General features: G+C 34.3%; 1 protein-coding gene across 4 annotated transcripts in view; it reads left to right on the forward strand.

Annotated features, from left to right (window-relative positions):
• Window positions 1-27118, forward strand: part of LOC124372223 (outer dense fiber protein 2-like) — a 160803-nt gene that overhangs the window by 108783 nt on the left and 24902 nt on the right. For all 4 annotated transcript variants that reach the window (XM_046830597.1, XM_046830596.1, XM_046830598.1 and 1 more), the window contains 5 exons: window positions 2914-3021; window positions 5243-5365; window positions 23462-23734; window positions 24069-24215; window positions 24719-24820. In XM_046830597.1, coding sequence (XP_046686553.1) covers window positions 2914-3021; window positions 5243-5365; window positions 23462-23734; window positions 24069-24215; window positions 24719-24820 — 753 coding nt within the window. The remainder of the gene's footprint in view (window positions 1-2913; window positions 3022-5242; window positions 5366-23461; window positions 23735-24068; window positions 24216-24718; window positions 24821-27118) is intronic.

Consider the following 27118-nt stretch of genomic DNA (forward strand, 5'->3'; position numbering starts at 1 on the left):
AGGGGGATGTGGCACAGATAAGTTTACCTTCAATTTCCACTGGTAGGCCTAGAGGAGGCCTACCAGTTTTGGGAAAATCCTCATAATGCAGCTATGTTTCAAGGTAGCACCTTCAAATTTGGTATATGTTCTAAGCAATTGCTCTAGTTTATAATGATATCATGCTCATAATTTTAGTATAATTTTAAAAATAAATTATCAGATGCCAAACACAATTTTTATTTTTTTTTTATTTACATCATTTTTAAAATTAAATAATGTGTTTGTTTCAAATTAAAATGTCTTTTTATTATTTAATAAACAGCATTTAAATACGAGTAAATAAAATAAAAATTCATGCAAATCTAATGAAAAATAAAAAAGATATAGCATTTTTTGTAAATGAAAGCACAACAGCGATTTTCCTCCTTGGCAATTTTGACTGGTACAGTAAAAAAATGGCCGGCAGTAAAAGGGTTAACAGTGAAATCTTGTCTATCTATACCTTCAATATTTACAACTTCTCTTTCGACATTTTCAATATTTACATTTTCACTTTCACTCGATACAATCACATCTTCAATAACAGAATCAATCATTTCATCCGAACAATCCATACTCTCTATAATACCAACTTCATTGTCATCGGATTCACTGCCTGGCACTGAGTCATCACTATGGAGGAAGTCGGGGTCTTCGTCCGTATCGTCCATCTCACTATTTACATTACTGCCCCAACCATCATCACTTACACCATCCATATTTGGGTCAAATTCACTAGAAGGGGCTTCGATTGCTCTTAATATGTCATCACTGTCTAGATTGTCACTCATGATTAACTAATCAAACTTCAGCAGAAAGAACAACAGCTCGAAGTAGACTGCGAAAAAGCGCCAAACTGACAATAGAAATAAGAAAACAAACTCAAGTTTGGCTAAAAGGCGCGAAACAGCTGGCGGGATACTCGAGAGTCGTTGCGTAAGAACAGCTGACGTGCTACCAACCTCTCAAACGAAATATATGCCAGTATACACGGGCGACCAATCGGGTCGGCAAGTTTGTTTTTCAATCAATATTTGTTAAAAAATATTGATGCCAACCCAATCGGTCCAGAATTTTAAACGATTTATTTTAAAAGTTTTAAAGTATATCTTATTGTCATAGTGTATAATAAACACAACTAAAGTAAAAATATCTAAAAATAACTAACGGTTAAATTTGGCATTACGCCAAAAATTTGAAAATATGCCGCCGGCAGCTAACGTTTTAATAAAGCATACAATGATAATGAAATTTATATCGTTTTGGAAAAGTTAAAATGCGAGGATATTTGGTCAGGAAAAACTGAAGAGTTTCTTCTATAAGTGTTTTCCATTTATTCTAAATCCTCAAATGTACAACTAGAAATAAAGTTAAATATTTCTTTTAATAACATGTGAATATTAATAAAACTAGTATTAAAATATGTATACAATTTTCTTGTTAAGTGTATTGATGTTTTACAATCTTCAAGAATAGAGTCAGCTCGTGGATTAGAGAAGTGCAACTCCATAAATTAAAAAGTCTTTGGTCAGGTGTTTTATAAAAAGCAATAACACCAAATTAATAATTGAAGGTTTGTTATTACCCTATCATGCTAGCCATGATATAGATTCCCAACTTCAGGACTACCATGAGCATTTTCAAAACGGATTATTCTCAAATGTTAGAAACTTCAGATTAAGGAGTAGGCATATTTCTGGTCCCCTACATCCTGGAGATGACAAATCACCTGAGATGATCATCGACCTTGTACAGGAGTAGAAAACTAATAAAATGCACTATAACCAGAAATCAGAAACTATTTATTACAATATCTTTAAGAAAATTATAGTGTCAATTTACAATAATTTCATCTGTAATATTTACAAAAATAATGTTTGCACAAGAGCACATATAGTTGTTTATAAAGTTAAAATGCTAAGTTCTTTTTTTTAATCTTCCCAGTGCAGGTATCATTCAAATGTATAGAAATGTGTTGAAGTCAGCCATTCATTCAGCTATTTCTTTAGTTTCTTTCCTTTGAGAATTTTCATTTCTGCTGGTAGTAGGTTGAACAGCTTCTGGCCTGCATATGACAGTTTCTTTTGGTACAGCGTGAGATGGTGTGCCGGTAGATGGTAGTCTGCAGCATGTTTGGTGGGGTAGTCATGGAGGTCGGTTGCTCGAGGTAAGTTTCTCCCATCAACATGTAATATAACTTCCTGGATATAGAGGGATATCACAATCATAATTCTGGGGTCTGTAAAGATCCTCTGCAGATGTCCCTTGGTTCCAGGCAATTTAGGATCCTCACTGCTTGCTTCTGAAGATGCAAAATTCTTTGTAAGTTCCCTTGAAATGTTCCTCCCCAGATAGCTATGCCATATTGTATGTGTGTTTCAATTACGGCAAAGTATGTTGATTTTGTTGTTGCAGTGTTGCTGATGGCTTTTATTCGTTTTAAGATGTAAAGGCTTGTTTTCAATTTCTTACACAGGACGTCAACATGATATGTCCATGACATATTTTTGTCAATAGTCATTCCTAGAAATTTGGCCTGTGGTTTCACTTCAACTTCTGGAAGAGTTGGAACTTGGTATATATTAGCTTACTGCCAGTTGATCAGCAGAATTCCCTTAAGACAGAAGGGTGGTTTCGTCTTCATACATAAGTATATAACAGAGTCCGTTCAGGAACTCTATCTTGTATTATTTATATCTTAGTTGCTATCATCCCAACTAAATAGTTATAAGAGTTCATAATATAATACAGTATATTATTGTTGTTGTAATCATATTTCCTAATTCTAATTATGACTTTTACTTTTCCAATTAAATACAAACAGGAACAGACAAGTTGAAAACAAAGAGTGCTAGGTACAATAAACAAATAATTAAAAATGTCTTTTGCTAGGATGAAAATTTGAGTAAGGCAGATGAAGAAGCTAAGAAGATTGGATTTGATGGAGAGGGCATGCAGAAAATACCCTCAACTTCAGAAGTTGGGCACTTGAGTTACATGGTAGGTAAATAGAGAGGGTTATTCAATAAGAGTGGTGCACAAATAAATAAGTTTATTATTTTTGCAAACAGAGTTACAAAATCATTAAAACTGCATAACACAATTTCTTATGCAATATATAAAGCAATATTAATATGTTTCGAGTGTATGAGCTGTGCAATTCAAATGAGCAGGATTCTATTACATTATTAAATGAGAGAATTAGCATTAGTCAGCTGATTAATTAAGACAAAATACAACCTTACCAAAATAAACATATATGACCTTATCAAAATAAACTTATAAACATGCCCTTTCCATTTGATTTAAAATAATCATATAACTAGAAGTACCAACTGTTTGGTTTTGTACCATTCATCATAGCCATGTGCAGGGTTCATGATTTGGTGCCTGATATATGGGGGGGGGGGGGGAAGAAGTGTTCTTCCAACAGAAAGAGGGATTCTGGCCCACCCCTGGAAAATGTATGAACATTTTACTCAAAATTATGAATTTTTAAGCTTTTTGACAATTGTTAAAAAAATAAAACTCTTAAAAACCACAGCACTATTTTGCAGTGGGCTATACACCATTCAAGTGGTAGTGAGGAGATTGAGTAGGATATGACAGAGGGAAACAACGCATTAAAAACATAACAATATAAATAATACGTAAAACCCGGCACTGGCGAGCCAAATAACATAATTCTTGTACTTCAGTAGTAGTAAATTTTTGCACTAAAGTTATATACCAAAAATTAACTTATTAGCAGGTGTCTGTGCACCTGTGGCACCTCCTGTGCACACACCAGTGCAATTCATCACTAGCACCTGAGGGCATTTACAGAGTAACTAATGACACTCATTTGAACATTTTGTAGTGATCAATAAAATTGTTTTTTTGTACATTAAAACTCTTAGTGACAAATTGTTTTATACACTTTTTGTCATTGTCTTTGCCTACAAAAATATATTAACCGTATTTTTACAACATTTTTCTGAATAACCTTGTATATAGTGACAAAATACAGTGAGAGATCTGTTGACAATTCAGAAAAACGAGTGCAAGGAATTGTTTCAGGAAGTGGAAGGGCATTGGTCAATTTTAGTAGCCTTTGGAGGGGAGTACTTTGCATGAAACCAGGTCGTGGTTGTCACTCATGTTCTATCCAAAGACAAAGTCAGTTAATTTTCTTAAACATTTTGTACTATTTGTAAGCTAAACTGCTGTACTAGACTGAAAATATACTAAAATAAACAGAAGCTGTGGATTCAAACTGAAACAAATAATTTGAGTATAATGTACTACTACGAGAGAAGTAGTGGCCCAGGTCAGTTTATAGGCAGATTCTTTTGATCTTAGACAGTGTCCATCTGTCACTGCTTCAATTGTATAATCAAGGCTGCATTTAAATTCAAGGAGAAAATTCAGGAATATATACTAACTAGAAAACAAAATTTTAAAAAAGTGAAACAAACATCACATTGAACATTTTATTTCATAGTGGTAAAAAATCCCAAAGCCAAAAAAGCAGGCTTCCCAACAAAAATAAACATGGCAAAAAAAAACTACTTTGAATATCCAGTCCTGAAGGTTGCCACGTTAAGAGCTTGCTGTCCGTGCGATACAGAGTTACCACCGAACACATTGTGGTCATATCAAACATTATGGTATAAGCAAAATGGATCTTTAGCTTTATCTGATGTTTGTTTGGCATTAGTACAGGTGCAGTTCTGGAATAGATACTGTTGAAGGATTCCATACAATAAAATATCGAAGACTTGTGTGTCATGTATATTCAAAGTACTTGTAGATCTTCTGTGTAGAGTGGTTTGCATGCTGCAAAAGTGTCTTAAGTAGTAGAGATAACCAGTCATTGAGATTGCTTCTGTCATAGAAGTACAATGTCGGAGCCATTAACATTGTGAATGAGTGAATGATCACGGATATTTGTGGTTGTATGAAATTTTGTAACAGAGCTGTGGGAGTTTTGTGGGATCTGTCCTCACATCCCAAGTATCATTGTTGCGTAAATTAAAAGAAACTTAATGTCGTGGATAACAGTGTGCTTGTATCAATCCTTTCCTCACTTTTTATGATCTCTTTTCCTCTTTCTTCTTGTTTTTGGCAATGTAAAAAGTTGTTTTATTATATAACAAAAAAAGATTCCAGTATTGAGGGCTATTTTCAAAAGAACTTTGGAATATTGTGATTTGAAATGTACCTGCTCTTATTTTTTTAGGAGGAAAAAATTAACGCATGTTGTGGTGACACAAATAACATGTACCCTGAAGGAGTATGTATGATGGAGAGGTTCAACTTTGGAGGTTCAGGTTCCCCTAGGAAGCCAGTCTGTAAGCGTATGGTGAGTAATTTGTAGTATTTTGATTTGTTATTTTGTTACTGTATCTGTGTAATGTCTTTCAAAATTATGGGTATCTGATACCACAATGAACATTTAAAATTATCTTTTTGTTTGGAGAATATTACAAACTTTATTTTTAAATTGCCAAAAATATAAATTATCCTAATTTATTATTATTATTGTTATTATACTCCTGTAAGCATTTTGTATTCAGGGTTTAAGAAAAGTATATATGTTATAGTAGTCATGTGGGGAATGGTAAATGATTACTGAAGGAAAATGTTTTAAACCTTGGTGTCCCTAGAACCAAATACATATTCAGTGCAAAATATTTACAGGCTAATTAGATCAGCTTTAGTATTTGGTGATAAAGCTGTGGGCCAATCTAATTGCTCTTTACAAATGAATAATTAATAACAGTTAATAAAAGAGAGCCACCAGTGGTGTCCTCATAGTGCATTAAGATCTTTCGATTTACATCTTTTCTGTGACACAAGACGCATACTGACTTGTGGACAGCAGAGGTTAGCTGTGTTAAGCATGTGTGTAGTTCTATGTGTTAATGAAATAGGTACTGGTAATCTATTTTGTGGGCGCATAAAATGTAATTAGCGGGTATATACAGTGTAAACGTGACGTATCCTATATAATCAAACACCTCTATTTACAATTTTGTAAATTTTTTAGATTTCTTGTCTTTAGTCAAGGGATTTAGATTAAATGTATTACTTAACCCTTAAAGTGCCGTAAGCGCATATGCGCGCGAGGATCGACTTTGCTCTAAACGCCGTAAGCGTGTAGACGCGCAATATACTTGTTTTTACTATTTTGCACTGTTAGTTCAGAGTCCGCTAGACTGTGCGGGGTGTATGTTACAGTAGTGTAGCGGGGCTGTGCCACATCACGTGACAACCTTTGTGTTAATCGATTGATACTGGATCGGTATTTGTTGAACAGCTGGCAGTTTGGTAGTACTGCTCAACGCCGCAAGCGCATTTATGCGTACGTCACTGCCTCGCCGGGCAGCTCTTGTGTTCTTCTTCATATCCTGTTGAAGCAGTGCGAATAGTTGATCGGTAAACTACTGTGTAGTTTTATGTGTTATATGAACATCTTTTTATGAAAGTTATATATTTATAAACTTTTGAAATAAACAGTTTCTTGAATGGCAAATCCAGTTGGCCAGTATTATGGCCAGTATTACCACAAATTTTTGATGAAGAAAATACCTATAGAATATTTCAACTTATTTTTTAATGAAAATATAATGGAAACCATTTGTTTTGAAACTAACTAGTACGCCAACCGGCGCAAGTCTCATGTAAACTCCCCACATGCTAGAATAAACAAGTGGATAGACATTTCATTACCTGATTTGAGGGCTTTTCTGGGAACAGTAATCAATATGGGAACAATGCCCTTACCAAATATTGAAGACTATTTTTCGAAAAATTGGGCAGATCGTATCCCTTTTTATTTTGATATATTTTCAAAAAATGAATTTCTGAACATTTTTTGGAATATACATTTTTGCAACGACACTGACCCTAGACCTAAACCAAAGGGGTACAAAATAGAACCAATTGTTAGTCATATGAAAAAAATGTGTAAACTATTTTATACAACCTCCAGTGATGTAGCTATTGATGAAAGCACAATTTGTTTTAAAGGGAAAGTTAGTTTTAGGTGTTATAACCCAATGAAACCCACTAAATTTGGCTTGAAAGTATTTGTGTTGTCAGACTGTGAAAATGGCTACCTATATATATAATTTTATTCCATACTACGGTAAAGGGCATATAATACCGAATTCCACCTTGCTAAAAACAATCCAAATTGTCAAAACTTTAGCTGAATCAGTAGTTTATAAGAATCCAGAAAGCTCCCCCTAATACTGTTTTACATATTTTTACTGACCGGTACTATACTGGTCCGGAGATAGCCCAAGAACTATTATCCATAAATACATACATAACTGGTACTGTCATGCCAACTAGAACAGGCATGCCAGCAAACCTAAAATCTGGTACTAAAACTTTGAAAAAAGGTCAGATTATGTCCAAAAGAAAACATAACATGCTAGTGGTCAGCTGGAAGGACAAAAGAGTAGTCACTCTTCTCAGTACTTTCAGCAAAGGAAGTAAGACGTTTATGACCGAGGTTCCTAGTAAATGGCCGAATAAACCACCAACTCTAAAACCAGATGTGGTTATAAAGTACACCAAACACATGGGGGCAGTAGACAGAAGTGACCATTTTATCTCAAGTTATCAATTTATGCGAAGAACACGTAAATTGTATAGAAAAATGTTCTTCTGGCTTCTAGAGGTCGGCATAATAAACTGTTACATTTTGTATAAAACCGTCCAACTTCAACATCAAAAAAAGCCAATGAGCCATATGAAGTTTTGCAAAAGTTTAGTAGTTGCACTGGTTGCTGAAAAAGTTTCAACGCGACCTATACCAAGCAAGAGGGGACAACCCGCGCAAGGGCCACCTGAACAAAGACTTCATGGAAAACATTTCATGGCAAGGAAACCTAATGGTGGAAGATCCAGATGTGTTGTGTGTTTAACCCTAGAACTGGCAATGGTGTCACTCTGTACTGGCGGCTCTATTTTAACAGCCTCGCAGACGTTTCTTATAATGTATCACATTTCATAACTGTTAGTCCAAATATAAACTATTATTATGTCAACGTATTCACAACTATATGGAGAGCCTTATAATAACAATATCTTATTGTTTCCATGGAAACATATTTTTATTTTTTTACAAAATGTAAGAAAAATGTTTTTTGGAAATTTTTTTTGTAAATATTCCGTTGTGTAACTTCTTTTTATTTTATTTTTATTTTTTTATTTAATATCTTTATTTATATTTTGCACATGAGTACAATAAATAGCGTCACTAAAAATAAGTTACTATAATAGTTATGAGTAAAATTCATAATATTGTATAAAATTCTTCAAATGAATAAAATGCCTTTTGAATTAAATACTTTTTTAACATTGATTTGAACTTCTTTATGTCTCGAACACTTGATATTATTTTTGGAATTGATTTTAAAAATTTTATTCCAGCATAAGAAGTTTTTTTTTTTTATAATACTCCAAATTATGCTTAGGTAATACTAATTCCTTCTTATTTCTAGTGTTATATGTATGATTTTCACAGTGACTCTTGAAAACTGGACTGATGAGTCTTAACATACATCACACATTCTAAAATGTAAAGGCTATGCACTGTTAAAATATTTAGTTCAGATGAAATGATTTTTTAACTGATTCTTCTTTATCAATTTTTAACATTATTCGCAGCGCTTTTTTTTGCAAGATAAGAATTTTATTAAAATTTTGATTTGTGGTTCCTCCATACACACCTATTCCATATGCAATATGGGATTGAATGTGGGCATGAAAGACCATCTTTAAAGCTGATAAGCTGCATAAGTAAGACAGTCTTTTAATAGCATATATTCCAGAATTGATACGATTTATCACCTGTTCAATATGCAAATCCCAGCTAAGGTTGTTGTCTATGATTAGTCCTAGAAATTTTGTATTGCGAACTTGACCCAAACAGGAATCATTTAATAAGATATTGGGACTTGAGTGTTTTCTACTTTGTTTGGTACTGAAAGAAATAAAGTTAGTTTTCTCCGTATTTAGAACTAATTTGTTGTCAATGAAAAATGTTTGTAATTTTGAAAGTTCCAAATACACAGTTATTTCTAATTCAGCTTTCTGTTTTGGCAGAAATGATTAAGTTTGAGTCATCTGCAACATAAACAGAGCTGGGTTTTTGTTATTTTCAAGAATACTAAGGCACTTTGGCATTTCCCTTATATAACAAATAAATAATAAAGGACCCCAAAATAGATCCTTGAGGTACTCCATTTCTTACTATTTGGATGTTAGATTGAAATTTTTGTAATTTGTTATTTTCTATGTGAGATATCTCAACATACTGTTTTCTATTGGAAAGATATGTTTCAAACCATCTTAGATGGATGTTATTGATTCCTAAATTTTTCAATTTTTCGAGTAAAATGTCATGAGATATGCTATCAAAAGCTTTTGACAGATCCATGAATATTCCTGTTACATTTTCGTTTTTTTGTCAACTGATTCTATTATAGATTCAGTGAACTCTACCAATGCTGTTATAGTAGATTTATTTTTTCGAAATCCATGTTGTGCCTTGTCATAAAGATCATTTACCTCTAGATGTTTGACTAACCTATGATACATGGTTCTTTCAAAAATTTTTGAGATTGATGGTAAAATTGAAATTGGACGATAATTTTGAATATCTGTTGCTGAGCCTTTTTTGAAGACTGGGATAACCTTTGAAACTTTTAATTTGTCAGGAAATATGCCTGTAATGAGAGAAGAATTTATTAAATGCAATAATGGTTTACTTAAGGAATGTTTGACAAATTTTATCAATTTCACTGGAACTCCATCATATCCACTAGACGATTTATTTTTGAGAGAGTCAAAAATTTGTATCAATTCTGTTTCAGGTCAAGGGCGGGCATTGAAATTTTAATTAAAGTGTTACCAGGTTTGTGATTGTCACATTTGTCATATTTTGGCTGTACTGAAGATAGATCCTTTAACAGTGCATCTGTCACATTTATAAAATAATCATTAAAGGAGATTGCAATAAGAGATGGATCACTAATAGACGATTCTTTAGTTTTTTAGTACAAGATTGCCTTCACATTTACTTTTATTCTTTTTTTGTTTCTTTATTTATAATTTGCCATGTTGTTTTACTAATATTTTCTGTGTTTTTGATTTTGGTATCAAAATAATTTTTCTTACATTTAGTTAGTTTTGAATTGTATTGTTTAACTTTATTCTTAAACTTCATTTTTTAAATTATCAGATTTTGTAAGCCTTGACAATTTACTAAGACAAATTATTTCATTTTTTTCATCCTTTAAATCTTGTGTAATCCAAGTGTGCTTTTTATTTTCTTTTTTTAATTTGTGTAAGTGGAAAACAAAGATTAAAATAGTATCTGAAGATACTGTCAAAACAATCATATTTTTTCATTGACTGTTGAGTAAAAGACTGGGGAGCCAATCTTCTTTTTCCAATAAAGATTTAAAAAGTACCATATTATTTAATGAAAATTGTCTTCCAACAAAAGTTAATGTTTTCCCAGTTTTTATTTGGGTTTGCAGAAGTTCGAGCATTTGTGCATCATGGTCAGATAAGGCTGTTATAATTCCTGAGACTTTAACTTCATTTCTATTAATATTTGTCAAAAAATTATCTATTACAGGATTTACATGTTGGTGTCACTCTAGTAGGAAAATCAATTAAGAAAACTCATTCCATGGCGATTTAAAAATGTTCTTAAGTTCCTTTGTCTCTTTAGATTCATTTAACATGTTAATGTTAAAATCTCCTGTAATGATTAAATATTTGTCTTTTGCTACAAGAAATTCTATAAGAGAGTCTAATCTATCTAAAAATTCGCTATTGTTAAATTGAGGTGTTCTATAAACTCCTGCTAATATAAAAAACTATACTTTTCTATCTTAAATTTAGCTAAACAACATTCAAATAATTTGTCCTGACAAAGTTCAAACAACAGTTGGAAAACCAGCTGCCTCCCCCTTAAACCCTCCTTTGAGAGAATTGCTACACCTCCTCCCGAAGTTGTAGTACGAGAATATTCTGATATTAAAATATAATTTTCTATGTTAAAGCGTTCAAGTTTGATTTTTGACATATTGTGTTCTGTTAACACAATTATTTGAGGGTCTAATTCGGATAGTGTTATTTCTAAAGATTCAACACGAATCTGTAAATCCCTAATATTTTGGTGAAAAATTTTTATGCTTTTATTTTTATATTTTTTTATTTAATTTATTTAAGTGGGGCTTTGGATCCGAGTTATTGGGGAGTTTTTAAAGGCAAGGCATTCGGTCTCACATTTCTGTTTTGCTTTAAAATTCCTACATTTTCATCAACTTTGGAGCATGAGATATTTGAAATTTCACAAGAGTTAAAGGAATAGTTTCTATCTGAAACAGTTCTAGTCGTAGTTGGTAAAGGTGGAAATTCATTCAGTGAAGTCGTCACAAGGGATATATCACATTCCTGAGGCGTCACCAGTCCAGTGTTTGCATCTGCTCCATTTCGATCTCCATTTGCAGAATGCAGGGATGTTGGTTGAACTGCTTCAGCCATCTCTAAGTTGGGATTGGTCTCCATTTGTTTTAACAGATGAGGCAGAAATTGCAGTATGCAGACTTTGTTTGAAATCAATGAAAGAGAGTCCATTTCTTAATGGTCGCTTTGAGTTTTCATTAAAAATTATAATCTGCACAGAGGCTCCTGTGTGTTGCTGGAAATCAACAATATTAGCTGCAAAGTGTTCTGTTGAAATATTATCCCGGACACAACCCATGGGGGAGCAAATTAAATACTTTAAATTTTTTATTTTAAAGTCCTCTGTGAAATGCTTAAAGGCTGTGTCGTAATCAGAAACAATTGGCTTTTATATAAAAGTCTGATTTAGTAATCAACCCATACACATTCACTCCATCAATACTTTTTTGGTGGGTTAAATAGTTGGTAAGGAGAGTGGTCGGTTTACCGAACTGTTTTACAGAAGACGGTTGCTACCCCAGCACTCATATGTCGTTTTATGACTGAAGTCTCTTGAAATGCAGTGGGCAAATGCTAGATGCTCATTATTTTTATTTTTATTAATTATCTTTCTCATATTGGATTCAATTATTTTTATGTCACCATTCACCAGTATTTCTGTGTTATCTTTAACGTTTTGTAATTCTTGTGTGATATTGTTGTGGTCTACCGGTAGAAATGTTTCGTTTTCATATACAGAAGTTTTGCTCAGAGAGTTGATTATCATATAAGATAGTTTCTTTTTGCCTTGGTAATTTAGGTGTAGACCATGACGAGTGAAGTGATGTCTTTTAAGGTCCTCCAAGTCAATGATGCTTATCTTTTTCATTCTTACTGCAACTTCTCTGATGTAGTTGTTAGCTATATCTATTTCATGATGTGTTCGATCAGTGGGATTTGTATCATAACGATTTGGGATTGTTGTTATGTATACAGTTCTTTCTTTACTTAGACAACTGCAAATTTTTTTCTAAATTTAAGTAAATTTCTTTTGTTGACTTTTTAAGTACATTATTAGTCCCTGCAATTATCACTAGGGGACGGTGATGAAGAGCTCTTTTCAGCCTGTCTATACACTTTCTGGGTTGTAGCCCCAGGCATAACAAGACCACTTACTCTTATCCTTCCTTGCTAAGGGCACCGATTAATTCAGGAAGGCCCCTTCCGTGGCTGTCTGAATAGAACTCCAACATCCATTATTTCTTTACCATCTTCATTCCTTCTACCTTTAATATTTTGTTCCGTGTTACATTTACAATTTTGGTTATTTACATTTAGGTTGGAGTCAGCTATGTGGTTTGCAGAAGCATCGACAATGGAGCTCGCCGAAGCTGGGTACTCACTAGGAGCCAGGTTAGGGGTAGGAGTGGGTACTTGATACATCATTTCAGCAACTGTATCCGACCTGAGTGCAATAAAGTTATTATTATGCAGCAGGAAAGCTAGTTGTGCTCGCTTTAGTTTATAATATCACCTGCTTTAATGTCTGGCCAGAAATCACCTTCATTATTTTTTATTTCATGGATTCTACCCTGATTTATAAGTTGGATGAGTATGTCCCCAAATATCAACATATATACCACAGTCCACTCCATTGTTTTGTTGCGGTACTGCTACTTTGTGTATTGGTGTGGTTTCTTCCAATCCCAGGTGCTTAGATATGTTTTTTACAAACTGTTCTGCATGTGGAAAATTATAATCCCCAATTGAGTCAAAGTAAAAAAAAAGCCGTTTATGTTCTCTTTCATACATCAACAGACTCCAGTGAGAACCCCCTACTTCATCATTTACAGGTGAGTCACTAATTGGGAAGAAAATGAATGACCTATTTCTAATTTGAAGAGGCTCCACAAAAAATATCAGTGTCATTTAGAGACATTTGACAGCTTGTGTTACTACAGGATTCATCAACAGTATTTCCCGTTTAACTACCTTAGATGTGAGCATATTATAGTACACATCGATAGAGTCATCGGTAATATATTTTGATTCTATTATAGACATGCAGATTGAGAGCTTATTTGAAGTATTTGTTTCCATGTTTTGAACTGAATATAACGTTTGAGTTTTTTACATCTTGATATTTAGCGGTTTTATTTTTAGCTGTAAATAAAATTACTAATTGGAGTTTCACCTGGGCGTTGGTTGTGTAAGCGGCAAATCTAAAGTGTTTTCCCGTAGGGGAGAAACAGTACTATTATTTTAGTGAACTATTATTTAGTGAACATCTATTATGTTGTTTTTTCTGCTTGATTTTTCCAATCGGCTTCGATTTCTTTAAGTGCTAATGCATAAATTCCATTTTTCATCTTTTTTTCCTGTGAAATTTTATGTTTTTGTTCTACATAGCTTGACAATTCACTCAATCTACATATTCCTTTATCTTTAGAACCATAAAACATTACACTAAAAATAAAAGAATTTCCTTTTTTTTCTACATTTTCAACCACTGCTGGCCATGCAGCATGCCCTTTTAACTTGGCTATTACAAGGTCACCCGACTGATATTTCAATTTTCCATTTAGTTTTTTAAGTAGGATTTAAATAACTCAGTGAGGGCTTTGCCTTTTATATAGATATAAATATAAAATTTGTCACTATAGAAAACATTTTTATATCAGTGTTTATTTAATATTTTACTAAGTACTTTTCCAATTATAGCTGTATCAATAGATCAGTAACCCACAAATTAAGACAGGTTCCATGATTGAAGGTAGTGACAAGCAATTGTAGCTGACCTTGAGCTAGTATAGTCTGCCAGTTATCACTGGAGCTACATGTAGACAGACCAGGTAAACAGCTACAGCTGACTGACAACTCAAGTTAACCTTTGCTTAATGGCAGATATTACAAACTGCCTGTTACTTACTGGTGTCATATTAGTAGTCCACTTCCTGTCAATTTTAATTCAGTTTATTAATTATTATTTTATCTTTTTCTCAAATTAGTTTGTAAATGATAAATTTAATTTAAATGATGAGTGTTCCAATTCAATTCCAAACTGTGGACTCTCCTAAAATATTATAAATTACTATTAAAATATTGTTTACAACCATGTGGTTTTATCTTCTAGAATTGTAAGTAATATATTTCCAATTAAATTTATTATATAGTTTATGATAAATTAGAACTTGATTTATAGGTAGAGATTTTATACTTATGTCAAGCTTTTAATCCACTTGAATAATTAAAAAACTTATTTTAAACATAAAATTTGAATAAACTGTCACATTCACTGTTTACTGTCACTCAAGTCTGTTTACTCACTCAAAGATGTCCCCCAATAGCAATAAGCATTTTCTTAGCAATAAGCTTTACATGAAAACCGTAAATGTATAACTTATGCAAAATTTTGTCCTGATTACAAAAATATATAATTATTGTAACTTTGACCTTAAACGTGTGTGTAACAGGGCTTTGTATGAAAAAGCACCCATATTTACTTATTTTCAAAAATGCGTACATTTCTAAATAAGTAAAATTGTTCGTGGGTAAACATAATCTCTTGACTGCATTTATACTTATATAAGTGTGAGAGTAAAAACAAAAATAAAACAAAATAATAAATTTTAATCTTACCTTATTTTCATATGTACAATATATACAAAGATTAATTTTTCACTCAGCGTCACTAGATCCCGCCCTGCGAGCTCTCTAAGATCATTTGATCGGTCTCTAAAGTTTTCACCCATACTGAACAACTAAAACTATAACCTAAGAAAGCTAAAAAAACAATAATAACAACACCAAATAAATACTATTGGATTCGTAACCTCAAACACAAAACCCGGCACTTGTTTACAGTTTCACAACAATGTGTTTGACCCGTACTACGTTCACGTCAGTTGTCCAAAAAAACAATGTTTTACGGTAAATAAAGAAGACAATAATCGAAGTAAGAACAGTAAATCGGTACTATAGTTAATGCTCTTCCAGAATATATCAAATAAAAATCATTTATATAACCTAAATTGCCTGAAATTTCAATAACTGTACATGTCTACTTTGGCGACGAATATTCGTCGTTGCCAAATCGGACGGGCCTTTAGCGACGAAAATTCGTTTCATACCAGCTCTAGGGTTAAAGAAAGGTTTACAGAAAGAGACAATTTATGTGTGCAAGACCTGTGTTTCACATCCTGGGCTTCATCTGGAAGAGTGCTTTGAGGCCTTTCACACCCTGCCCAACTTTTAGAATATGCATATTACCCAGTATTACATACCAAATGTATACTTTTTTTATTTGTTAACCCTACATTTACTGTATAAAAGTCTTTTTTCCTCGTAGAAATATTTTTACTCCTTATATTTATAATTATGTATTTTGGCTCTTGTTCCGAAATTTTACATTTATTTTTATTTATATTTAAGCTTATTTTTACTTCAATAAGTGTTACAATCTTTTATTTACTTCTATAAACATCTGAAAACTATTTTGTAATTAGAAAAATAACACCCGTTAGAGGACTAAGAATTTGGCAAATATTTGGTTTTCATATTTATTGCATGTAAATTTAATTTTTTTATAATAACTTTGTATTAAATATGTAATATACTTATTTTCTAGTTCTATTCTAGTACATATAAGCACGCAATGTCATCATTTATATACATAATTAAAAAAAGGAAACAGTAACAGCAGTGGTGGAGTGCCGAATTTAGCTGTGCCGGAGCAACCATGGTGTAAGTATAATAGGTGTGCTACCACGCAGATTCCCCCGCCTCCCTCGCACAGGTCGGGCACGTGTTGTCAGCTTGGCTGGCGTTCCGACGGCGGCGTTACATTTGCAGACTTCCACTTAAACTGTCGTTTTACCCACTTAACCCTTTGAGTGCCGCAGCGTCTACATAGTAGACGTTGTGAAATGTGCATAAATTGCCGGCATCTACCCAGTAGACGATTTGTATTTAATTAATATCACATATAATTCATTTTTGTTTTGACAAATAACTTATTTCACGGCAATCTACAAGTTTCGAACAATCGATTGTGATTGATTTTTATTGTTCACCGCCTCCTTGTAGTTATTTGCCATCAGAAAAAAAACAGATGATGCAATAGTTGGTCAGCTGCTACTTGTTGCGATTAACTACACAGTTTGGTTCGTTTCGTTGGGTGTTTACATTATGCTGAAAACTGTTGTTATTACTATTCAGCAATTGTGATCATTAAAAGTTACAATGCATTTATAAACTTCTTTTTTCGTGTTTATTTTTTTAGTGATGTATATTTTATTGTTGGAATGGTGATGAAGTAAAACGCAAGTTCCAATCAAACTATTGATTTTAGGTGAAGTAAGGTTATGTTGTAGGCCTGTGTATATTTTTATATACTTTTTATATAATTAGTATTTTACAGTCGCCTTACTTCATTAAGTGAAATGGGATAGTTATAATATTTTTTCTAAACTTTTGACAAACTTGAACAAAAATTGCTTTTTGTTGTATTTTGTATATATTACAGTATCTGGTTAAATATTACTGTAACACACCATATTATGCATGATTTTTGTTCGGTTTTTCATGCTCTTTCATGTGGTATAGCTAAAAAAATAAAAAAAAATATTTCATATATAAAATTTTAGTTCAAACTTGAAATTTATTTTTTTTAATTTTTTAGTTTTTTGTTATACCTATATTTTTTTGTGTAAATAAAAATAAAATTATAATATTATATGGAAAAAATACCTTGTTTTATAACACACAAACTAAAAAAAAAATTATTCAAATCGGTTGAATAGTTTTTTTTAATATAGTTTTTTCCCCACACGCTTGCGAAACAGAAGGAAATGCTCCGGCAATTTATGCGTATGACTTGGGAAAATATGCTGTGGCATTCAAAGGGTTAAACTAGAGCGATTATAATAAATGTTATATATTCTGGTTCATTATTAAATACACTTTATAACAGTAGTTATTTCATGGTGAAAACTGTAATATAAATATATTATACCTACACCATGGGAGCGGCGAGTTGCTGGGTATAGCAATAAAAACCTTATTGATTATTAATAAAAGACATTTTATTTCGTAAACTAGGCTAACACAATTTGTAATGACAAACAGATAAGCTATGGTTTTAGACATACGAGGGGGTACCCAAAAAAAACCGGAATTATTTTATAAAAATTATATATTATCAAATTTTTTACAATACGACCTTATCTCCTTCAAAATAATCTCCATTACATCTAATACACTTGTCCCAACAGTATTTCCATTGATCAAAACATTTTTTGTAGTCATCTTTAGAAATGGCTGCAAGCTTGAGCTTCGTTTTTTTTTCTTAACCTCTTCAACGCTGTCAAATCGTTGACCTTTCAAGCCTCTTTTCATGTGTGGAAATAAAAAAAAAGTCACATGGAGCGAGGTCAGGCGAGTAAGGTGCGTGGGGCAGCGGAACCATGCCGTTTTTGGCTAAAAACTGCCTAACTGAGATGGCTGTGTGTGCCGGTGCGTTGTCATGGTGGAAGAACCAGTCTCCAGTCTGCCACAAATCGGGTCTTTTCTGGCGAACACTGTTGCGCAATCTTCTTAAAATCTCCAAATAAAATGTTTGGTTGACAGTCTGACCTGGAGGAACAAACTCAGAATGAACAATGCCTTTAGCATCAAAAAAGCAAATCAACATGGTTTTGATGTTTGATTTGACTTGCCGACATTTTTTTGGACGAGGTGAAGATGGCGACTTCCATTGGCTTGACTGTTGCTTCGTTTCTGGGTCATAACCATAGCACCATGACTCATCACCAGTAATTACCTTTTCCAGAAAATCGGGATCATTTTCGAGATGTTCTTTCAGAAGGCGGCACAAATTTGGCAGCAACCCTTTTCAGTCCTAAATCTCCTGTTAAAATTCGCTGAACCGAGCTCCAAGTTAACCCACTACTCTCTGATAGTTCCTCAATTGTCTGTCGATGGTCGGTGAGCACAAGTTCACGAATTTTCTCAACATTTTCGTCCGTTCGAGAGGTTGATGGACGTCCAGAACGAGGTTTGTCTTCAATCGACATGTCGCCATTTTTAAATCGAGCGAACCACTCGTAGACCTGAGTTTTCCCCATAGCATCATCTTTGTAAGCTGTATTCAACATTAAAATAGTTTCTGCAGCATTTTTACCAAGTAAATAACAAAATTTCACAGCTGCACGTTGTTCACTTAAACTTGCCATGACAAAAAACGAAACAAGAACAAAACAGGGTTAGCGAAAACAGTCACTACGAACGAACAGAATGCACTAGGACAACGGAACTGGGGTCACTGAGCTCGCAATGGGTTGCGCGACACACGCCTAGCGGCAGGAATGTGTACTACACGCTGCCGGCTGCCAGCAATACAATTCCGGTTATTTTGGGTACCCCCTCGTACTTTAAAAAATTACTGTGCTAATACATTATTGTAGCCTGAAAAAGAATACCGTAAAAATGCATTGTAAAAACTATTAAATATTGTAAAAGTAATATTTTAACATATTTTCAATGGTAACACGAACATGAATATTGTGCGATAACCTCTAAAGTATGTCCCAAAATTCCTCTCCTTTTCCATTCCCATTTCCTTTCTTAGGAGGTTCTGCTATTCTTGTTTGGGTGTCGGCTGCTGAACGATGTATTCTTAGCCATGTCATGACATAGGGGCCAGGCTTCCATCTGCGGAGCGGGGGACCTTGGAGTTTTAAAAACAGTAGGGCTGAGACATGACTTACTGTCAATGAATTCCTTAATGGTGTGAGTATGTTATTCATACTGCTGAACTCTCTTTTACAGTCAGCGGAACTACAGGGTATTATTTTAGTGCAGTTTATAAGCTCTTGCAGTCCATCAGGTATCCGCCTGTTGTCCAAGTAATCTCTGTAAGCAGTCACAGCTCTGTCGATGTTCAACTTGAAGCGTTTGCATAGCTGCTTCACTTGAGTTTCGCCAAACCCAGGTTGAATATCAGTAGGCCAGTATTCGGGTTCCAAAACTTTTAGTTGCTCTACAAACTCCTCATTCTTGACAATTTCTTCGCCTAAGCTAGCGGTAAACATTCTCTTCTTTAAGTTGCTGATTAACCTAGAAATCAACTGCTTACCATTAAATGATTCGATTTTAGGGTTTTCATTTAACTTTACAGAAGCAAAACAGCCTTCCCTCATGGCAACTTGTGCCTCCAGAACTCTTGTCCCAGGTTTTTCTTTCAAATATTCCAGATATCTGATTGATATATGAATCAGTTTGTCTGTAAATACAAGGGACGTGCTTCTGTTTTCCAGACTTTCAGACAACAAAGCCAATTCAGCAAGAATGTCATACATAAATGCTAAGTTTAACAAAAACTTATGGGAAGTCAGCTTCTTTAATAAATCATTATATTTGCATCTATCAGTGGATGTTCTCTCAGGATCATCCATTGCTTTAGAGAAGTGCCTGACTAAGGCTTGATAACCAAACCACATGGCGGAAACAGTACGAAAACTGCTTGCTACCCATCTTGTGCTTAAAATTCTGCCGATTTTATTCATTTGAATATCGAGCTCCTGTGCACATTATTTTAACTCTCGCTTATTCTTTGGAGATGTGCTGTACAATGAATAAAGTTTATCCATGAATGACTGGAAATGGTTAACCCCGGCTACTTCACTTATGGCATCCCCAATAGCCAGTTCCAGTCTGTGATTCATACAGTGCCATATGATAATATTAGGGTAAACAGATAAAAATCTCCTTGCTACACCTGAGTGCTTTCCCAACATGGTGTTCGCTCCGTCGCTTGTAAAGGAAACCAAGTTTTGTTTTAAATACTCGCCATTAAAACCATATCCTTCAAGGCAATGGTGAACACTGTTAAAAACTGTCTCAGGTTTTTGATCGGAAAGCTCGACTAAGTCCAAAAATAAAGTACTTGGTGGTTTATCCTTGCTAAATTCACATTTTAAATATACAATGAGGACGGATTTAGACCTAATGCTTGTGGATTCATCAATGATTATTGACAGTTTTCCAAAAATTTCCTTTACTTGATTCAAAATGCGCATTTTCATTTCTTTTGAAATATGATCTATTATTTCGACCGCGCTATACCTTGAATGAAGGCCTACGCCGATATCTACCCCATTTAGTTTTTGTTGCTCAAGCAATCCGAAATGGTCGCTGTACGGACAGTCGTTTTGAGCAATAAAATATGACGATCTAAACACAGCCTTAGTTGAATCGTGCTGAGCTGGATTCATTTGATCAATTACTTGTGGCATCGAATGTTTGTTTGATTTGTCAATAATTGTTTGAGCGATTTGGTGAGCTTTCGACTGTTTATGTTCAATAATCTTTTTCCTCAAAGATTTGAGTTAATTTGTTCTATTTGAGCCATAAAAACAAACTTTGTACGAACGCCCCTCATAAGAAAGCGAAGCATGTTCTTTTTTGTAGGCTCCCAAATTACCGACTTCAAAACAAATTTTACAGCCTAATTTACATTCCCTCTCCCACATATCTTATGTCCATAGTTCAGGCCACTGTGTTCTGTGGGGTGGGTGGGGGGGTGGGTCATCTGCTGGAACTTCCTTTTCATTAGGCTCAGGCTCAGCGAGGTTAGTTATTTTAATTTTAGCTTTTGGATTTGATGTTCCAGGAACTGGATTTGAGTCAGTCATATTAGGGGCAATAAAAATGACGTTATATATTTTTGTTTAGGTTTTGGTTCCATCACTTCACAAAATTCACACACTAATAATAAAAAAATTAGTAATAGGCTTTCACAAATGTATTATAGAGGACTCAACTCAAACAAAAGTAACAGTATATACGGTACGCTGTTTGAACTCAACCACTACGACAGACTTTCGACGATAACAGCTTAATACACGCACTCACAACCTAGACACCGGGAATGCGAATAACAAGTCTCGACCTGTCGGTGTAAGTATTGTAAGTATACACTTCCTGCAGTTAGTAGGAGATTGACGGGCGGGGTGGTGTGGCACACCTGTCATGGGAGGGGGAGAGGGAGAGTGAGAGAGCATCCTGATTTTTATGAAGGCGCTAGTTGCGAGTTACAAGAGTTGTCTATTGCACAGCGCCTACAATTACCTTGATACCACTCAACGGACATATAAGTGATGCGGGTTTGTTCTGGCCTTTTTATTATCCAGCGACTTGTCACTCACCTACCACTTTTTAAATAAAATAAATAAATAAATAATAAATAAATAAATAAGGACTTTATTTTATTTTATTTTTATTTATTTATTTTATTTTATTTTATTTTATTTTTTTTTTTTGAGCGGTTTTCAACAATAATTGCTGGTTTACAAAACGACTCATGTCTTATTATAGTTCTTAAAAAAATTCAAAGCTTATTTTATAGTTATTAATAAATAAAACATAATATTAGACATACAGTTATATATGGCTATATCACCTTGTATTGTACATTAAATACTTGTATATATTTTCTTTGTATGTCGTTTCAGATACACCCTGGCCTGTTACGCTGGAGGACAGTTCATTATATAATTTGGGAGCAAAGTACGCAAATCGCTTTCTTTCAAATTCACGGCGAACGCGAGGCATCTCCAACACTTGATCCTGTCTAGTACTGCGAGATCGGACTTGAGACCTGCTTTTTAGTTTTTCTCTCAGATATCCCGGCCTGCCAGTGGTCAGGATTCTGTAAACCAGGCATGAGGAGCGCAGGGTACAAGTATCAGCTACAGTCAACAAACCCAGCGATCGTCGAGCCTCCGAAACATGGTCAAACCTTCTTAAACCACATACATACCTTACACACATATTTTGGACCCTCTGTAATTTTTCTAAATCTCCTTTAGACACAATGTTGCCATAGACAGGGAGGCAATAATCGATCACAGAGAGCACAAGAGCCCGGACAAGGCGAAGCCTGGTCTCTCTAGGAAACATGTGCCTATGCTTGTATAGCATTCTCAGTCGACCAAGTGTTCGCCGACAAACAGCACTTACATGACCAGATAGTGTGAGGCCACTATCAAGCATGAGGCCCAAGAGCTTTGAGGATTCACACTCCTTCAGTCTGACACTGCCAAGCAACACCTCACCCACTGTCTCCGAACCCACATTGGAAGGAATCGACAACACACTACACTTTTCCTTGTTCAGTTTAATCCCATGCCTCTCAGACCAATCATGGACAATGCTTAAGTCAGCATTCAAAATGGAAACTGCTGAGTCAGCTCTTCCAGCTTCATATGAAACACACAGTTGAGCATCATCGGCGTATGAATACAAGCGACTATGTTGCAAGTCTGAACCCATAGTGGCGGAAAACAGACATAGTAAATATTTTACAGGCGGATGGCGCTCCAGTTCACAGCTCCGGCTCTAGATGCTATGCCGGAGCGACGCTCCGCTTCTTAAAGCTGTGCCGGAGCGCCGCTCCGGACCGCTCCGGCCCCACTACACCACTGAGTAACAGAGTTCTTTAAGCATTGGGTAAAATTTATAAAGGAGCTGGAATGCTAAATAGTAAATCATGTGTATTTTGGGCAATAAATATGATAAAAGATATTTTTTTGCAGTTTTTGTTTTATTTTGTTACCTGAAAAAAGAAATTAAAATTAGCGTTGAGAAAATCTAATTCTTAATTTTTTTATAATAAATGAGCGCTAATCCAGAGTTAGGCTGAAACTGTTTGGCGCTTTAAGGGTTAATATTTAAATTAATAATGGTTTTAAAAAACTAAAATAAATTTAAAGTTTAAGAAAAAAAATTAAATAAATCGGATTGGCTCACTTTTATTTCCTAAATTAATTTTAAAGTGATAGAAATGGCATTGAACAATACATATTGTATAGGGTTGGTAATACCACATCATTATCAATAATTTAATAAAACCAATAATTCCTTAGTTAGAATTTTTTAATTTTTTAAATGCTTTAAAATTCATTATGATGTTTTCTGTTTCAAGTTGCCACAAAAATCAACCCAAACGGATGCGGACAAGGAAAAGGACATTCTGTTTGCTACAGACAAGGATCCCAAGATGAAAGACCTGAGAGAGCAATACCAAAGGCTCCATAGTGACTTTAAAAACAAAGTAACTGAGGTCGCATCTGTCCGAGTTGATCTGGAGAAAACCAAAAAGGAGCTGGACGCCATAACAATACTACATCATGAACTGGAAGCAATACACCAGAAGACATTGGATGAGAATACAGCCTTAATGGCAGAGAAAAATCAGGTAAAATATTCAAATATTTGCTCTCAATTATTGAAACTGGAACTAAAATCAACATTCAAATTCAAATTTTGAACACAATTTGGAGTTATCAGTTAAATGTATGCTTATTTAGTAGTTTCATAATGTGATCTTTCAAACTTGCTAGATAGTTAGAGTACAAACAAACAAACAGAGATATTTTTGATGAAGTATTGTTTTTTGTTTTTTTTTTTAAGATGGTTAACTATTCTTTGAAGTGAAAATACAGTAGATTTGCTGAAAATTCTAAAAGAACTGTTGAGAAGACAACCTGTAAATAAAGATGTATGTAATAGGATTTTGTGTTTTTTTGTAGATGCAAGAATTGAAAGATAAAATGAATGACTTGGAGCAGCAAGCTAATGTAGCTAAGCAGATGTACAAGACAGGTCAAGAAGAGATGGAAGAGATGAGGTTACTTATAGAAGAACAGGCTACACAACTAGATGATTATAGGAACAAGGTACTGATGATTGTTGACTGTGTAAGCATGTTAAACTAGTAAATTAGTATCTGAATATCGTTTTGTTACTTGTAAATTTTATAACTTAGTTCAATTGAAAAGTGGATAATAACGTTAAAATCATGTACTGTATGGTTTTACAATCAGTTTTATTAAGAAAGTTGTTCAAAATCTGACCAAATTCCAAAATATGTCTTGAATTGATAAAAACTTGTACAAATATATGAAAATATAAATCTTGTAATGAGAAACTGGATTACATAACTTAGTAATATAGTATAATGAGAGTGGTTTATAATAAAAAAATAAAATTGTTTTAGACATCTTAAAGAACTCATTCTCATACATTGAACACTTTCTTATTCTCATTGCCTATACTTTTAGAAGTAACATTGGTACAGTACTGTTTTAATTAATTAACAGATGAAACCCATTTTTTACTTTTAATTGTGCTTTGTAATTTTATATTCAGACCTTTAATTTGAATTAATGGCTACTTTCAGTACATGAAAACACTGCAAATTGCAGAAGAATTGAAGAAGGAAAATGAATTCAAAGAAAGAGAATGTGCTGACCAAATTGCTGTTGAAATCCAAAAAGTAAAGGTGAGTTAAACAAACTGTAAATTATTACAAGACTTAGATTTTTGTAACCATAATCAATTTTGACCTTTCTAGTGTCTAAGTTGTTGAGAAAATGTATGTCTCATTGATTGTTAAAACATACAATCAACCAAAACTTTTTTCATGAAATTTAGGAAGAGTACAGTATGAATGTGTCAAGAATTTTCAGAACAAATTTTAATATTCCATAAAACAAAATTAAAATACTATACCCCAAATAACTGGTTATTTTTTTTCAAACCTTCTTCAAAAGAATATAAATGTTAAAAATTAATTCCTACATATGATGGCGTCTTTGTAAGTAGTTCCAACACGTAACAAAGAAAACATACTTATCCTTCTGGTGTTATAATGGTGAGTTAAACTTAGAGTAGTTAGTAGGTTACTAAAAAATGCTACATATTAAAAGCACTAGTAGTGTGTTCCTTATACGTACTAGTGAAAAATAGTTAAAATTTCTAATTCCAAAAAGTTGTTTTAACAGTTTCTAACCAATGTGTTAGGCAAGCTAGTTGTATTTTTATACTAAAGAACATAATGAATTATGTGTTACATGAGTCCTAACACTATACTTGAATGTATTAGGGGAAGATTGGTTACATCATCATTAATGTTTTTGAATACACATGTTTGACATTTGTTTGAGTACTTGGTGGGCAAAAATCTGAACTGAAGTGATTGGCAGCTGTAGTGCCTCAGAATTTTATCCTGGACTCCTTCTTCTTGTTGGACAATCAATAACCTTGTTTTGTGACCAGTAAATGTGTTCTATATGCAAATAATACTATGTTGATGTGTCCTAGTAAACTACTAATTGTGACCAATTATACGAGGGCTATTCGGAAAGTAGATTACGTTTTGGAATTAAAAATTAACAAAGTATAGGAAACAATTTTTATTACATACATATGAAAGCCACACTTAAATACTACTTTTCAACACAGTCGCCATTCAAATTTAGGCACTTATCATATCTATGGATGAGCTTTACAATGCCTTCCTCATAAAATTCTGCCGCCTGTGTCTTCAACCAGTTTGTCACTTCTTGCTGCAGCTCTGCGTCGTCGTCAAAGCACTGCGTTTCCAGCCACTTCTTCATTGTTGGGAACAAGTGGTAGTCACTTGGTGCAAGATCCGGGCTGTATGGTGGATGAGGAAACAACTCCCACTGGAATGATTCGAGAACTTCACGTGTGCGATTTGCCGTGTGAGGTCGAGCGTTATGGTAAATCAACAGAATTTTCGAGCTCAACTTTTCCCTACGCTTGTTTTGGATCGCTCTTCTGAGGTTGTTTAACGTTTGGCAATACCTTTCTGAGTTGATTTTAGTGCCTCGTTCCAGGAAATCAACAAGAATTACACCTTTATTGTCCCAAAAAACCGTCGCCATAACCTTTCTTGCCGACATCGTTTGCAAACATTTTCTTGGTTTGTGAGGTAAACTTGTGTGTCCCCACTCCATTGACTGCAATTTGGTCTTGCAGTTAACATGTTTCACCCATGTTTCATCGCCAGTTACGATGCGATCGAGTTGTGATTCACCCTCTTTGTCGTAAGCATCCAAAATTGTTAACGCTGCAGCCATGCGCTGGTTTTTGTGGACGTCGGTCAGGATTTTCGGTACCCATCTTGCACAAAACTTGTGGAAGCCAAGCTTATCAGTTACGATTTCGTATAACAAAGTTTGTGAAATTTGAGGGAAACTAAGCGAGAGTTCCGTTATGGTTAACCGTCGATTTTCTCGGACCTTTGCGTCAACTTTCTCAACAAGTTCGTCAGTCACTATGCTGGGTCTTCCACTTCGCTCTTCGTCATGAACATTTGTTCGGCCAATTTAAACTTAATGACCCATTGTCGCACTCCACCATCAGTGATAATGTTGTTCCCATAAACTTTACAAAACTGCTGATAGATTTCTATAGGCTTACAGTTTTCGGCAGTCAAAAACCTAATACTGCGTGCACCTTACAGTTGGCGGGATTTTCAATTGCGGCAGACATTTCAAACAGGCACTGTGACTATACGCGTTAAAACACGAACTTCCTGCTAGCACGGCTGGATAGCCACTGAGCGGTGGGACGTCCTGACACCAATATGGCCGCGCTAGTCCCGCCCCTGGCGGCCACAGCGCAAAACGTAATCAAATTTCCGAACAGCCCTCGTATGAAAGAAAGACCTTACCTTTTGTTTTCCGCCAATAACATGTGTGTTAATAAAGATAAGTCTGAACACATTGTTTTTAGTTTAAGCACTAATTCTGTTATAGAAACCTATTAAATT

This window comes from Homalodisca vitripennis, unplaced genomic scaffold (assembly GCF_021130785.1).
Source record: "Homalodisca vitripennis isolate AUS2020 unplaced genomic scaffold, UT_GWSS_2.1 ScUCBcl_2664;HRSCAF=7651, whole genome shotgun sequence".
NCBI lineage: Eukaryota > Metazoa > Arthropoda > Insecta > Hemiptera > Cicadellidae > Homalodisca > Homalodisca vitripennis.